Source organism: Physella acuta, unplaced genomic scaffold (assembly GCF_028476545.2).
Source record: "Physella acuta isolate Inbredline_101_S28 unplaced genomic scaffold, ASM2847654v3 ptg001528l, whole genome shotgun sequence".
NCBI lineage: Eukaryota > Metazoa > Mollusca > Gastropoda > Physidae > Physella > Physella acuta.
In genome coordinates this window covers 172,501-190,050 of record NW_026733043.1, presented here as the reverse complement: position 1 = coordinate 190,050, position 17,550 = coordinate 172,501, and the positions used below count along the sequence as shown (strand labels likewise).

The window sequence follows — 17,550 nt, the reverse complement described above, 5'->3', positions numbered from 1 at the left end:
ATGTCCTGCAAATCAAAGTAAAAGATTTTTTTTTCTCTGCAACAATAATCTGCAAGTTTCTAGCCTGAGTTACACAATTCTACAACTCCATTGTTAGGTTAATTAGAGCATACTTAGAGAGGTAGGAGAGACTAATATTCGTTTGCTGGTAACAAAAACAACAAAAAAAGTCAACTAACTTCATATGCATTCACCATCAATTAACGATTATTTAAGTCAACTCTAGTCTACATTATACCGATCAAGTCAACTCTACATTATACTGATCAAGTCAAATCTACATTATACCGATCAAGTCATTTATATTCTACATTTTAACAATCAAGTCAAATCTTCATTATACTGATCAAGTCAACTCTACATTATATTGATCAAGTCAAATTTACATTATACCGATCAAGTCAAATCTACTCTACATTATACCAAGCGCTAACGCATTAAACTTCTGTATTCCCCTCGACAGAAGATCCTCTTATAAGTTTTATAAAACTTGGAGCTTGTGGTGATGTAGATGATAAAGTTGACGCTACTGCTGAGCATGTACAAAACTGTCTTAACATCTTGACATAAATACGCCGTTGTAAAGGAGACCTGAGTCGCGTACTGTGTGATGAAGTCCATCAGACAAGTGGGGATCCAGATGATGGCAGCCACTACACACACGACTAGAAGAGTTTTAAACACTTTCAATTCGTTTTTTTTATAGCGAGCTTGTTTAGCCACATTCTTATGTCCCATTTTTATTAGTTGTATAATAATCAGGAAAGAACATACGACGATGATGATTAAAGTAACAACAGAGTAGAGGATATTTACAAACACCAGACTGTAAGTGTTGAATATAACGTGATCCATGGGGAACGGTTCTTCTACGATCGTTGCTATCGTCGCGTTGAGAAATTCGTTAAAACTCCACTGGAAACCAGCGATAAAGTAATGAGGCGAGGTTAAGCCGAAGGTCAATGCGTAGATGGCGATGAGGATGTTTTTGGTGGCTGATCTGGTGAAGATCCTGGTCACGTGGAACGGGAAGCAGACGGCGACCGCGCGTTCTACGGCTATGAAGGTCGTGTGGCAGATACTGATGGCGATCAAGGTGAAGGTCAGCGGAAGTAAACAAACACCCAACAGACTAGGAATGGTGATCGATAAAACAATATTGAACTGTGAAATCAAGGTGTGGAGTTGGGTGAGGGTGTATAGGACTGACACGAGCAGATCAGTGAACGATAGGGAGATCAATATCATGTTGGTGGTGTCGGTGAACCCTTGCAGGCGTAGGACCAGGATGTTGCTGATGTTCCCAAAGATGCCGAGTAGGGCGAGGACGAATAAAAGCCCACAGTCGACCAGCAGGTCAAGTACGTACAAAACATCTTCTTCAACCGCCATTTCAAATATTTTTTTTTGCGACGTAGTCAGTAATGCTAAACCAACTTGCTTTTTTTTTTACTAAGACAAAAAGCAAAAATAAATAAATGAAATGTTAAATTGCACATGAAATGTAAGATTCAAATTTAACATCAAATGATAAACATTCTGTTTTGAGTTTCAACTTTAAATGTACATGTACTTATCATGGTTAATTTTGATATTTACACGTTTCGCGTTTGATTTCAAATTAAGAAATTTAATAGGCGTATTTACCACATAATATTGCGACACATGTTTTTCTATACATATATTTTAACAATGATGCTTTTCTGTACATTTACAATTTTTTTATTTTCTCTCTTTTAGTACATCAGTGAAGGTTGTTAGTAAAAAACAAAAACTAATTGCAATTTTAAATTAGTATTTATTATATATTTATAGAATCGAATCGTGTTGTTAAATCGTGTTATATATATATATATATATATATATATATATATATATATATATATATATATATATATATATATATATATATATATATATATATATATATATGTGTATATATATATATAATTTTTTTAATTAAAAAGGGTGTGGGTCTCTCCTAAATATTTTAGTAGTGATATTCATTGCATAATAATAATAATATAGCGACTCACACTTTTCTTTATAGTTATTTAATAAGGGATGCATTGAGTTCTATTTTTTAAATTGTCTTATTTTTAGTAAATGTTTTTATAAACATTTGTAATTAATTTTTATAACGATTTTTGCAATCAATAATAATAATGTAAATTCTATAGAGATTGAAAAGCTTATACAAATTGACTTTCAATTATTATTTTCAATTAATCACACTCTCAAAATATAATTTCATTACATTTTTAATTGCTTTTTTTTTTCTTTATAGAATTTAAAATATTCAAATTATATATTCAAATTAAATTTCAAAATACTAAATTAAAACCTTTAGATTAAAGTTTCAATAACACTTGCGCCAGATAACTAACGTAGTACAGTAAGTCTCGGTTTATTAGATCCGCCTTATGATTACGTATGACGTATTTTGCATTTAATGTTAATTTAAAACAAAACCATTTACTTAGTTTCTTTCTCGTCGACTAAATCTGAGAATATTTACACAATTCAAGAAACGGTCATTACCACACACTGTACTCAACCCTTTCTAAAACAACGTCTCGTTCAGTTCATTTTAATGTCACTCTATTTGAGGCGTTTCGTATCTAAGCTGTAACAAACGTACCCGATTTAAAATGTGGACAATCGATAAGTAAAAGGTCTTCTAAAATGTCACATACAATTATAAGAATTTAATTCATTAAGCTAATGTGCTATTTTCTCTTTAATCGTCTGTGGCAATGAAATATCAGACCGACCAGAAAATTACGGAAATTACATGATATTAATACCGATGACGTCTTTAAATTAGACTTGAAATTGTATACCGAAAGTTGAACGTCGATTATTTTAAAATACTTGACCGTTGAAGAAAAATTATTGCTGTACAAATAAACAGGAACAAAACACTGGTTGTAAAAAATTATATGCAAGGTTAAAGTCAATAGTTTACATAATAATTATATCCTAATTATGATTCTTCTAGCTTGGGATTGTAGAGTATTAAGTCTTTTTTTATTTAAAAAAAAACCACTTAATTTTACAGATAATCATGGCAATTATAGTCGTACGATAAATAATACGTCATCGCTATCTGAGGGTGGTATTAACTTGTATGTAATTTTCTTCAAGACTCTAGCTAATTTGTAGATTATTCTAGTGAAAAATTATGATGTATTTAAAAGTATATAGACTCTAAATATAGTATTGTTGATGGTACTTAATTTTTTAAGTGTTTTTGTATAAAAATGCTACCGAATTATAGACTGACATAACTTTCTATATCTAGTTCACCTCTACTTTACAACATCGCTATATATATATATATATATATATATATATATATATATATATATATATATATATATATATATATATATATATATATATATATATATATATATATGTATGTATATATTCATACATTTTTCTAAATGCAAAAGCGCAATGAAAGCTTTTCAGATGTATTTTAAAATGCGTGTTTTTTTTTGTTAGAACATTTCTTTATTTCACAAGTGAAGATAATTTTAGGTCCTGTCTAGTATGTTAATAAACTAATAAACATGTATGCATCCAAATTGTATACATAAATGTTTGATGTGATGTGCAATATTTCTAAGATGTGGGATCTTCAATCTTTACGTAGGAGAATGTTTATCTTGTATCTAGTCGTGTGTGTAGTGGCGGCCATCATTTGGATCCCCACATGCCTGATGGACTTCATCACACAGTACGCGACTCAGGTCTCCTTTACAACGGCTTATTTATGTCAAGATGTTAAGACAGTCTTGTACATGCTCAGCTGCAGCGTCAACTTCATCATTTACATCACCGCCAGCTCCATTTGAAGAACAGAAACTCAGGCATTTACTCGGACTTCTAGAGGTGGTGTTTACAGACGCGAGGCCTTGATATGCTCAACTTGCTAATACAATGTGGAAACAAAACTTTACATCATCTCCAAAGAAAAGTAAGGGGTCGTCTGTAAATGGGTGACCAGAAAGATGGGCAACGGAAAACTTCACACAAAAAACTGGGCACAAAAAAAAGTGCGCTAGGGCATTTTGTTTTCTTTCATCGAGCATTTATAGACATTATCAAAAATGAACATTTGTACATTGTAGCATAATGAAACACTCTTCCACGAAATATGACAAAATTCATGTGTATCGTTGTAATTAGTTTGTATTTGTGTATTTTTTTGTTTGCGCAGATTTCCGTTTGCGCATTTTTCTGTTAACCATATAAATGACGTCACACTCTTAGGGGGTGGGGGGATATTTTGTCTGGAATCATTTGTCTTAAGATAATTTCTCATGTGTTCATTTGCCCTGCTACCAGTGCACATATTATTGTTGGGTGCAATTTTGGTTTTTAATAATAAATCTGAATAAATATTATAAACAAATTAACACAATAAAATATTGTATCTATCTACTTTTATTTTTTTATAACAAAGAATATGCCTATTTCCACAATTTAGCAAAGCGTATTGCAAATGTCTTTTTGTTTTTAAATAAAGTTTGATTAACAAATGTGCTCTCTTACATTTTGTTATAGTGCTTTTTTTACATATTGTCTACAGCAGTCTTTTCAAGAAAACAAATTCGATAACTCACAAAATGTGAATAACTTATTATAAACAAAAAAAATCAACCTTACTCTTGCCGGCCCAAGCAATGTTCATTAGCCATGTAGACTTGGGCAGGGGTAAGAATCGTGTATTACCAGCCGTTAGACTCGTGGGTATCAGCCAAGCTTTTGCTTCCTTGTTCGGTACATCGCACCACTTGGGGCACCACCTGGTTTGGGAGGGTGGTCAGCAGTTCGGTCAGGGGACGACCTACGTTCTAGAACTCGTTGCTTTCATGTGCGCATTCTACCGCTAAACCGCCCAACAGTCTTATAAAACATTTACAATGTGGGGTCGGCGTGGTCGAGTCGGTAAAGCTCATGGTTGCTGAGCCGAAAAGTCTCGAGTTCGAACCCTCGGGCAGATGAGGCTCGTTAGCTAGGGACAGCCACTCTTCTAGGAGGGACACTCCAAAATCAAAAACTGCTGCCTTGTACTTTGTTCTTGGTTGCACAAAGGCTATGGAAGCAAACCCAAAATGAAAAGCCTGCTGAAATCGGAGTCAATGGCCTCAATGGCGCATAATCAGTTGTGTTGAAGGGGGATCCCTGCCAACACTAAAATTAAGGACGATGAAGAAGAAAAAGAAAGATGTGCCATGTTGCGCTCAGGGATGTCTTACAGTTGTTTAACTAAATAAAACTTGCATTTTTTTAAGCATTAAATTTATCACTACTTTATTCTTAGCCTTCAGTGTTGTAAATACATTTGAATCGATTTAAATATAATCTGAGTCAATGATTTATGTGGCGCTAAACAAGTAATATTTAATTTTGATGGGGGGGTGTTTTCACGTCCAAGAAGAAGAACTAAGTGTAAATTAAATATGCAACAGTGACTATTATGATGTCTAGGTTTAACTAAACTATGTACCATCAGCCATAGGAAACGATTCATATTGAAAGCTGTAAGGATGATCCTTTAACCTGGACAGTCACAACGTCCGATGACGATAGGTGGCAGGGGGCAGCGTGGTCGGGCGAGAGTGTACAGTTGCCAACTTTAAAAGACTCGAGTTCAAACCCCGGGCAAATGAGGCTGGTTAGAAGAGCAACCCATGAGAAAACTCACACTCCAAACAACGGCTGCCTTGCGAAATAGTTCTCGGTGAACAAAGACTATGAAAAAAAATCCAGAAAGAAAAGCAGTGTTGAAATCGGAGTCATGGCGAATAACATGGTGACACAATATACTAATTTGTCCTGGATGAGATTCAGTTTTGTATTATATTTATGAAAGAAGAAGGAAAAATTAGTTGTAAAAATAAATGATAAATTTTAGTTGACTAGACTTCTTTGTAGATGGTATCAACTAATTAAAATAATGCTAAGTGGACTGTTTCAATTAATTAAAATAAAACTGTATACATGGTATTAATTAATAAAAATAACACCATGTATTCGGTTTCAATAAATTAAAATAATGCCATCGAGACGGTTAAATTGGTATCAAAACATTGAAAAAGACTGAAAAAACTTAGGCGTTTGGCACGTTGTGGTTCAGTAGTAGTTTGTGTGTTTCAATAGTCAGAGGGAGTTGGGATTTGAAATTATATATATTTGATCGCTTATTTTGTGTGTAGCTGTGTTCAATTAGGTAGGATATATATGTTTCAGTAATTTTGCTTTTTTTTTGTTTTAGTGTAGTTTTAATAGTAAATGCTATAGATAGTATTTATTTCCTCGTTATTTTAGTTCTGTTACTTGAGGCGCTATTTTTTTTATATCATTTCTTGTATTCTGTACTTCTTTCTGTTTTTATCTGATTTACGAGTTCAAATCCGGGTTCAAGTAAAAGTCATTGAGTCCACCCAGCTCTGATGGGTACCTATCTCACATTAGGGAAATTAAAGGCGGCTAGGCATAGTGATGACCACATTCTCCCTTCATATGCCGAGGTCACAGAAACTCTACTTCACTTGCCCCATGGACCGTCAGATTCGGAAAGAGAATTTCACTTACGTGTTCGTGATGTCCACTATCTATAGGGTAGGGAGTTGCAACACGCATCATCTTTATCTTTTCCTTTTGTACCCAGGACACATGGGGCGCCACAGAAAGCTCTTTTCACTTTTGGTCTCTGGCAATTTTCTATGCACTCCTCCAAGATAGTCCTGTTTTTGTCAGTTGATTTTCTGCTCACGCCTCCACGTCTCCCTTGGCTTCCCATGTTTTCTTGTTCCCTTAAGGCGTCCAGTTAGGCGCCATTCCTGTGATATTAACTGGATTTATTTTTAGGACGAGTCCCATCCAGCGCCATCTTCTTTTCACTTTCTCGTATACGAAGTATTGAGGAAGTATTGTAATTGTGCAAACAATCGAAATCGAGATTTTCACAAATTTACACCTCATTGAGTCGGAAAAACATAGTATAGCAGTTTTGCCAATATGTCTATTGATGTGTCTGTGAACACGATAACTTGAGTACCATTACAGCTAGGTTCATGACGTTTAATATATAAGTGTAATATCAAATCTGTAATTCTGTATCAACTTTTCAGTGATTTCCGGTAACCAGAAGTGGAACTAATTCTACGTTTAGAATTTTCAAAAGCCTGTAAGATGGGTACTGTTTCAGATAGATAGATGAAATGTCACGAATATGTAAAAGATCTAATTCTCTCTGCCTTCTTTCAAATTTTGAGTAATTTCCATTTAACGGAAGAAGTACTTTACGCTATTTCCGATTTTTCGAAAAACGTATATAAATTTATAAAGTACTAATTTTCCGCACATTGTTTGCTGTTCACTTCCTTTCTCTACGAAATTGTATTATATTTTTAAAAAGTTTAAGTATTTAAAATTGATTAAAAATCATGTCTATATCCCGAGTTGCCGTCCACCGGAGTGTTATTTAAGAATATTCGAGAAAGCTTAGGAGTGATCCCTCCTGCTTTTTTCGATTATTTCGGAAACTGCTTCCATTTTCATCTCTCTAAGTAGTCTATCAATGGAGATGGTGTTTGGGCAGTGGATGCCTTTTATCCTTCTCAAGCGAAAAGAATGACTTATTGTAGAGCGAATATTTCAGATTAATTTTTTTTAAAGTATTGAATATATTGTAAACGTTTCAAGAAATCGTATGCCAGGAAATTTATATTTATTTTAACACTTAACACATCACAAAATCAAGAATTGTTATTATCTATTAACCTTTTATCCCATAATGTTACTTCTTAGAAAATGTTCTCTTATTTTTTATCTTGAACAAAAATCTCCGACTTCCACCCAACTAGGTTTGCAAAGGTCGTGAAAAAAATATTTTTGGACACTTTAATCTGTATTTGACAGTAATTGTCCCATTAAAAAAAAATAAAACAGTCATCGAATTTTGTCGATCCACGGAGAAATATGATTAACAGTTTACTTGATAATGGAACGTAGAGGTTAAGAAAATGTTAGTACCTAGAACAAATTGGATAATTTTATATCGACAAAAAGAAAACGTTTTATAATATTAAAATGTTACTGCGATTTTTCTATTACTTAAACTCATTTTAAGTATGTTGCTAATCCACAAATTATTTAAATTGTTTTAAATCGTAAATCGAAATAATTGCTAATGTAACAAAATGAGCACTATTAAAGAACCAACTAGAAAAAAAAATTCTTATAATTATATTTGTAAATGTTTAGCTCTTCTTTTTGCAATAAAATGTGCATAGCTAAATTGTTTTCGTTTTTTTTTTAAATATAAATGATCAGATCTCGCAATTGTTAAATTTAGAAACACTTTACTGTGTTCAAATGAAGGACAAAATTGGTGTGAAAGTAAGGGGAAATTTTAAACGGAAACTTCATCCAAATAATAAAGCTACAATAATTATCGACAATGTAATTTCTTCATCTATCATACGCATTACCGAATGTGTTTTGAAAAAAAATCAATAAATGATTAAAATTTATGTTTTTCTTTAATAGAATATTTTTTGCATTCATATATATGGACACACGTGTACCTGTTCTTTTTCCATAAGTTAAATTTTTTATATATAAACCAGTCGTTTATAGTTTCATCTGAATGTTCGATAAGTTTAAATTGGATAGCAATGATACATTAGGAAGTAAACAATATTCAGAATGTTATAAAGCATTATTTCTAGCTAATTTGTTTAAACCTTGAAGGATATAATGAACGTGAAAATCATTTTGATTTTATCGGTATTAAGCTTAAACAAAGTTGTTTTCTGTCTACAAAAAGATTAAAATATAAATTTACATAACTCGGAAGACTCAATAAATATTTTCCATGGCATACAAGACAACACCAAACGCTACAGACTCTATCACAACGTTAGACTGGGACGCGGTCACTGATGCTATAGAGCCCACTAAAAGCACCAACGATCTCAGCAGTGATGTTTACGTCGTCTTGGATCTTCTCTTCAACTGTGTAATCTACCACCTCCTCGCTGTCTTCGGAATCCTAGGCAACATCTTCAACGTCGTAGTTCTCTACCACAACGGCTTGCAAAGCACCACCAACATCATGTTGATATCTTTGTCAGTCAGCGACTTCGGCTATTCGATCCTCATGAGCGTCAAAAAACTCAAATGCGTTGTTTATAAATACGATCCCCCAATGGCTCTAACATATCAAACCTTCACTAACGTGTTCTTGTCCTCATTGGCAAGTACTATGATCGTGATCAGTATATTTATAGTAACAATCATCTCCGTTGAAAGACTAATAGCTGTAAGCTTTCCTTTGCATGTAGCGAGAATATTCACACCAAAAAACACCAAACGTACCGTAGCTGTTACCTATCTGTTCGCTTTTGGTCTAATGTCGCCTTGGTTTTTTCGAACAAGTTTCTCCTGGTCCTATGACGCCGCGTACAACGCGACGGTTGCCATGGAAACGTACACATCCTTCTACCGTGACAACTACTACGCCATCGGCACGTACGTGTTCGGAGTTCTAAACGTCTTCTGCTCCATCGTCACCCTGTTCATCATCAGCTTAAGCTCCTTGCTCATCGTCGTACAACTCCAGTACAGGATCTTAAAATCTACCAAGTCGAATGTCCAGGAGCTCAAGGTCTTTAAGATGCTCCTCGTAGTCTGCTTCGTGACATTCATGGTGTGGGTGCCGACGGCTGTGCTAGATTTTTATCAATTTTACGCCACAGTCCCCGAGAAAACTGGCCTGTTCATCAAAAGCATCAAGCAAATCTTGTACCAGCTCAGCTGTGGGGTTAATTTTATCATCTTCGTCACGACAAGCTCCAAGTTTTCCGCCACTTACAAGCAGCTATTTCACTGTCATTAGTTTTATGGTCTATACAGGATGGTGGAATTTTGGTTATCAGAGACATAGCTTTGCTGGAGGAGATGGCAATACCCCCTCCCCTAACTCGCCCTTTCAACTGAAATGGCTGTAATATTCACACACATGATGGCAATGCCCCCTCCCCTAACTCACCCTTTCAACTGAAATGGCTGTAATATTCACACACATGATGGCAATGCCCCCTCCCCTAACTCCCCCTTTCAACTGAAATGGCTGTAATATTCACACACATGATGGAAATGCCCCCTCCCCTAACTCACCCTTTCAACTGAAATGGCTGTAATATTCACACACATGATGGCAATGCCCCCTCCCCTAACTCACCCTTTCAACTGAAATGGCTGTAATATTCACACACATGATGGCAATGCCCCCTCCCCTAACTCACCCTTTCAACTGAAATGACTGTAATATTCACACACATGATGGCAATGCCCCCTCCCCTAACTCACCCTTTCAACTGAAATGACTGTAATATTCACACACATGATGGCAATGCCCCCTCCCCTAACTCCCCCTTTCAACTGAAATTATTGTAATATTTAAAATTTATATAAAAAAAACGCCCAAATTTAAACGCTTGACAAGACTGTCTTCAAATTACTCACATGCATATACACATAAAAATACACACAAATGCTGAAACAAAGTGAAGCATAAATTATTGTTTTATTTTTCTTGTTTATCAAATGAAAACTGTCACGGTAGTTTTAATTTTCTTTTTTAAAGTACAGATAAAAGAAATTGAATTTCTAAAATTGTTTTTACTATCTAAATATTAACAGTCAATACAACAACAACTTGGTCTTTTTGTTGTTTTATTGTATAAACTGCTTATGACAATCAATTGATACAAAATGTAATACTTTTTTTTTTTTTTTTTTTTTTTTTTAATACTTTTATTTGCAATTAAAACAAGTACATCAACATCAAATTTTGTAACATAATTTTGAACACCAAATGAAAACAAAAGGTTTTGCAAATGTACATAATGAATATTTACATGATGTCATGTATTTGATTATAAAAAAAAAATTGCAAAGGACGACAGTAAAAGGGGTGAAGGTCAAATGAAAGTGTCAGAAGTCTGGGTGGGGAGAGGAAAGGAAATTTTTCAGAGAGGGTCAATGGGACAGTGAAGCATTTTCTATGTAGGGAAACAACTTAAGTTGACTAGTTGAAAGGGTGTTGTAGTGGTCGCCTTGAGTTTTCAAAAGGTTGCAGTGTTAAAGATGAGGGGAAAGAGACAAGATTTAGAACTTTAAATAAGTTCTGGATATTGATGTTGCGGTGGGTGGTGGGGTAGTTGCAACAGTTAAAGGGATTGTGGGGTTATCATGTCTGGGGGTAAAGTGGATAGAGGGGGAGAGAGGAGGGGGTAGATTTTTTTATTTATTTTTATTTTTATTAATTCAATTGTTTTAAACATTTAAATCAGTAATAATAATATATTTGATAGATTTTACATAGCATCAAAGACATGAACAATGAACATCAATTGCATATATAATAATCAAAGGGAAAAAATAAAATGGCATAAGAACTAGATTAAAATAAGGTGTGCAAACTAGGTTTCTCTTCACTGCTTAGTTTAGTGTGCTGCGGAGTCAAAAGTTCACACTGTAGCCACCCATGGACAGAAAAAGAAACGACTGTAGGAGAAGGGTCTCTGTAATCACGTACTGATCTATCATTCCTAAACTTTCCATGACATAAAATTGACCCTTGGCAATGAGGGCACGCTACCTTGAAATGTCCGCCAGTCCGGTTGAGTGTGGGGGGGGGGGGGGAAGTGTGTGTGTGTGTGTTGGGGGGGGGGTTGAGGTAGGTATCTCTTTCTACCATTCAGGTTGTGCATTTTAAAACCCGGGAAACAGAAGACTGTTCTAATGTTAATTTACTTGGGGGCTGATCGAGTGATGTTTGGCTTGAGACTGTCTAAATTAAAATTAATACTTTATTTATTTCTTTCCTGTATATTTCTTTTTTTTTCTCAGTTAAGTGAGAGTTCCCAGTCTATGTCTTAGCTTTGCTTGAAATATTTCTTTTAACTCGATGTCCGTGTATTTTGTGAAAAAATATCTGACTTTATTCCTAATTTGCCATATAGTCGATCTATAAATAGCAGTTGCTACTAGTCTGTTTTCGTCTTCTGTTCTTTGTCTAGTCGTGTTAATTAAATTAAGTGTGATTGCTTTATTTGTTGTGGCTGTTTGATTGGTGGTGTTTAATATTTTCGCAAGTGTTTGCTTTGTTTTCTGTACTAATATACAATCTAAATAAATGTGTTTCTCAGTTTCTTGTATATTTTGTTTACACGTTTGACATGTTATTTTAACATTTTGATTTGACTTTGTATTTCGTGAAACTGGAGTTGTGTTAAAAATCAGTCTGTATGCTATTTCCCTTTCTTTTGGTGTAATGCGTTTATTATGTAGGTTTCTAAATGTATCTTTAATGTCTATTATATTGTGTTCCCTGGCCCAACTAATTCTCGTGTATAAGGGTGTCGCTTGTTGTTTGATTAGGATGTCGTATATTTTTTGTGTGTCTTCCCCAATAATGCTTTTGTTTCCTTGGAATGTTGCTAGCGTTTCTTTATAAAAGCTGCCTATGTCATTTCCCCCGTAATGTGGTGTTATGATGTTTAATTTTAAAATGCTCTTTATGTTTAACCCAATGTAGTATTGTGCTAATGGATGATAATGTGGTTCTATCCTTATTCTATCCAGGTGTTTTAATCGGAAGGTGTTTATTTTAGTTTGAATGTCGTGTAGCCCTATACCTCCATTTAATTTATTTTTTATTAAGGTTTTGTGGCTAATGTTTCTAATCGTATTTTTGAAAATGAACTCTCTAATGTGCTTGTTTGTTTTTTTTAATAAATGAGTTGGGTATTGTAGAGTTCGTCGCTATGAAAATTATTTTTGGAATGATATATCTGTTTACTAATGCAGCTCTGGCAAAAATGGTTGTATTGCAGTATTGGTATTTTTCCAGATTGTGATTTATTTTATTTTCCAGTGTGGTCCAAGTTTCTTGGTCGTTTATTGTGGAATCGCTAGTATAGGTTATTCCATAAATTTTGAGTTTGTCAGTTATTGTTATGTCTATGTGATAGTTATCTTTACCTTTCCATTTACCTATACCCATTACTTTTGATTTTTCTGCGTTTATTTTTCCACCGCTCCCTTTCCCAAAGTTGTTGAATTTTTCTATTACAGTCTGTATTGCTTTTTCTGTTTGTACTAAGAAAGTAGTGTCGTCTGCGTATGCAAGTATTTTCTTGCCTACCGTGTTTGGAATGTACAGTCCTTTAATCGAGTTCTCCTGTCTAATGTTTTCTAGTAGGGGTTCTAGGCTTAGGATGTATAGTAGGGGAGATAAAGGACAACCTTGTCTAACTGATTTCTGTATGTGAAAAGCGCTTGTAACACTGTTGTTTATTAATAAATGACTATGTGCATTGTTATATATTATTTTTATCCATGTTTTAAAATAGTGTCCTAGGTTGTAAGCATCTATTGTTTTTATTAACCATGTATGATCTACTCTGTCGAACGCTTTCTGTTGGTCGATGCTAAGAATCGCTAGTTGTGTGTCTTTCTGCGTGCTATAATGTATGATGTCTCTGATTAAGTGCGTGTGGTTGTGTATGTTTCTACCTGGTATGCTATACTGCTGATCGGGGTGTATTAATTTAGATATGAAGGGTTCGAGTTTCTTAACTAAAGTTTTTGTCAATATTTTATAATCACTGTTAAGTAAAGATATAGGTCTGTAATTTATAATTTTTGTCCTGTCCGTATCATTTTTGGGAATGAGTGTTATATATGCCCTGTTAAAATCTGTAGCACAATCCTCTCTTTCATGTATGTCCTGAAATGTAGCGTGTAAAAGGAGTATTAAGTCATTTTTGAAGGTTTTATAAAATTCATTGGTTAGTCCGTCTGGTCCTGGAGCTTTATTTAGTTTTAGTCCGTCTATAGTCTTGGATATTTCCTCTTTAGTAATTGGCGCGTTGATTTTGGTACAGTCATTGTTGTCTAGCCTTGTTGTGTACTTAAGATAATGTTCTTGTATTTCATAGTCTGTATCTTCCTTATTGAAGATACAAAATGTAATACGTTAGTTGTTACGACTTGACCGCAAATAACATTAAGTAGACTGAATGAACGATAAATGTCAATAACACTTATATGTATTTTTTAATTTGTTTTAATTTTTAGTTATAACCACTGTAAGTTATTAAAGATCTATAATGAAATAATGGCCAAATCACTCATTGCAATATAATTTAATTTATTAACACTCAATACATTACTTTTATTTTCTAAATTTAAGTAAGGCATTTACAAGCAATTTTTAGTAAGTTGTTAATGTTAACAGCGATTTATTCATGAGTCGTGTCCCTTCTATTGTCTATGAGGGTGAATTTCCATTGTATGTTATCAATAAATTGCACGACTGTTTTGTAGAAATTGTTTTGTTACAACATTTGTATTCACAATTAGTTATGAACTTAGCGTGCTTCAACAATACAATTTAAAAATATTATTGTATCTGTCAAGGAATGGTTAGTATTTTTGGTAACGCAAATTTGTATCAACAGATTAAAACTTTTCAGTTAACCACCAATACTGTTTACTTTTGTTAAATAAATATTTCATCATATATATATACTAGCCGTCCCGGCCAGGCCCTGCTCTGGCTTCTGTGAAAAACCTTTCTGTTAAAGACCATTACCTGTGTGTTTAGTAATCATCATAAACCCGGCATTGCCCACCCAAACCACAACCAACCAAAACCAAAACAACAAAACGCAAACATAACGCTAACACAATTACAAATACAAACAAAAAAAAAACTTAACAACAAACACAACCACACCCACAAACACCAATACAAACACAAAGAAAAAACAAACAAAAAAGCAAACGAAAACAAAAACCTAACAACAAACCCAACCACAAACACCAATACCAACAAAAAAAAAATCAACGAAAAAAGCAAACGAAAACAAACCAAATCCAAACGCAAAACCAACCAAAAACACAAATACAAACCCAAACAAAAAAAACACAAACAAAAACGAAAAAAGAAAGAACAAAAACGAACCAAATTAAAACGCAACCACTAACGCAAACCCACCTAAACACAAAGAAAACACTAACGCGAACATAAACGCCCGGGGCGGAATCACCTGTTTTAGCTTAATGAACGACTATAGTACCCCAACTTATTCACAGTCTTTTGCACTCACTTAAACGAACGCGCCTGTTTCAATTTAATAAACAATTTTAATACTCCAAGCTTATCCGTAAAATACCTACAACATTTGCACTTGATCAATCCCCGCTAATTATGTAATTATTTTTTTTCCCAACACCAAAACAAAGTAATTAAAAAGTAAATTATTTTCACGGAATGCAATGGTTTTATAAAGGGAAGTAATTGTGTTTTTCCTAATTTATCAAAGGGAAGTAAGTGCTATAGGACTAAATAAAGACATAATTAGAATTTTTGTAAAAGATGATATTTTTTTTAAAACTTGTGTTTAATGAACATGCCGACAATTATTACTATAATTTGAAAAATGAAAATTATTTCCCAACACTTTCAATAGTAATTTTTTAGCTCATACATTTAGACAAATGCGCACGATAATTTTCTAACACTTAAATTCGTACAATTCCAACGACATACAAATGCATTACATACAGAACTGAGCTTTATATATTAGATATATATATATATATATATATATATATATATATATATATATATATATATATATATATATATATATATATATATATGTATGTGTGTGTGTATGTGTATGTGTGTATGTGTGTGTCTGTGTGTTTAAATAAATTAATTAATATTAAAGTCTATATGATCGTATATATATTTGTTTTATTATATTTTAATTTTATATCAGCATGCATGACATGTATCTAAATATTTTACCCCGGTGCAAAAAAATTTTAGTCTAAGAAAACTTACTTTTGTTCCTAAACACTTCTGTTTATATTTAAATAAATCTGCAGCTAAGCCAAAATATATGTAAAAAGTATATGTAAATGTTTGTCCTTTCATTTTAACCAGTGTAAAAAAAACAAATTAGATTAAAATAAATGCATTTGTAAAATAATAACGTTTAACAGTCCACGCGATACTAGAAAACGTGCAATACAACTCTAGAAGTTTAGTTTGTTTATTATAAATTAAAATTATTTTAACGTTTAAAGTGATGTTATTATTCAATTAGTTCCTTGTATTTTAAATATTTTAATTAATTATCACAAGAAAATATAAATCATGTGTTATGTGGATAATATGTTTTGCAAACATACTACGTCACTTATTATTTAAAGTAAAAGTAAAAGTTAGCGTTTTAAATGTTTATACATTTAACACAAACATAAAACAATACAGAATGTAAACATTAATTTAGAGTAAATTGGACATTTAAGTTTCAAATTTTATACATTTACAAATACAGCATTATATTTGGCAATTTGTATTGCCAAAATTGTATAGGCACTCATTATTTATTTTAAGCAAGTGTAAACAATACATTAAAATTTGATTAAATTAATAATTACAAACAAGCACATTAGAAAAAAAGCTGTTTTCATTGCTCCTAATTTTTATATTGTTTACCCTGATAAACCTATATTAAATCAATTGCAAACATACTGCATTACTTATTATGTAAACAGACTTTCAACAGAATCTCTAGTATAAGTATCATACAGTTTATAACAATCCTTACTACAATTAAAACAACACATCAGCTACAAATATTAAATTGTTATTATTCAGCTGATAATCAGTAGTATAGCGTGGACACTATTTTCGGTTAATGTTAAAGTATTTTGGAAATGTAAACACGTTTGAAAGACAAGCAATTATTGTCTTGAGTTTAACAATTTGGAGCATGTAATTCAGTATAGAAAAAACAATATATTTTTAATTGTGGATAACTGTAAACAAACTTACAGTTACAGTCATATAATTGTTATATCCACCTTTAATTTTCTAAAGTTACCGAACGTAAAAATTTCAAGTATGAAAAAAAACCGTCTACAATTATAATATTTAAAAGTTTACCAATGAATTATAAAAGTGACAAAACAATTTTAATTTATTTACTTTAAACTAAATAGAATAAAAGAGACATTCACCAAATGACAATATTTACAATAGAACTTTGACAAGACCAAGTAACACGGAATTATTTATTAAGCATTCTGGCTTATATTGAAAAGGAAATATAACTGTGTTAGTGTACGTGTTTATGCCATACATCTATTCAAAGCAATTTCTGTTCTACTAAATATAATTAAAAATTGGACTTTTTGTTTTTAAAAAGCAATTAGTTATCATATATCATTTTTATTCTAATGATATTTTTTTTTCCACACCTTAAATCTTCGAATAAATTAAACTAATATCCTAATGCATGTTTTTTTTTAAAATGTTAGAATCAATATAATGTTATCCTTGAAAATGCAATACAGTTTAAATTATAAATAAAAAAGACTTGATTTATTAATGTTACTCTTAAAGCTGGAAACATTTTTAAAATTTGGAAAAGTAATATA

The 17,550-nt window shown here is 32.7% G+C and overlaps 2 protein-coding genes across 2 annotated transcripts; one reads left to right on the top strand and one right to left on the bottom strand.

The window, feature by feature from the left end:
- Positions 1-429: 429 nt before the first annotated feature.
- LOC131928641 (nociceptin receptor-like) lies at positions 430-1,392 on the bottom strand. Its single transcript, XM_059284716.1, has one exon. The coding sequence runs from the start codon at positions 1,390-1,392 to the stop codon at positions 430-432; it is 963 nt and encodes a 320-aa protein (XP_059140699.1).
- A 7,504-nt stretch (positions 1,393-8,896) lies between these two features.
- Positions 8,897-9,919, top strand: LOC131928622 (chemerin-like receptor 1). Its single transcript, XM_059284692.1, has one exon. The coding sequence runs from the start codon at positions 8,897-8,899 to the stop codon at positions 9,917-9,919; it is 1,023 nt and encodes a 340-aa protein (XP_059140675.1).
- Positions 9,920-17,550: the final 7,631 nt, after the last annotated feature.

Excerpts from the sequence above, each read along its gene's own strand:
- LOC131928641 (XM_059284716.1), bottom strand. The coding sequence starts at position 1,392 with ATGGCGGTTGAAGAAGATGTTTTGTACGTACTTGACCTGCTGGTCGAC.
- LOC131928622 (XM_059284692.1), top strand. The coding sequence starts at position 8,897 with ATGGCATACAAGACAACACCAAACGCTACAGACTCTATCACAACGTTA.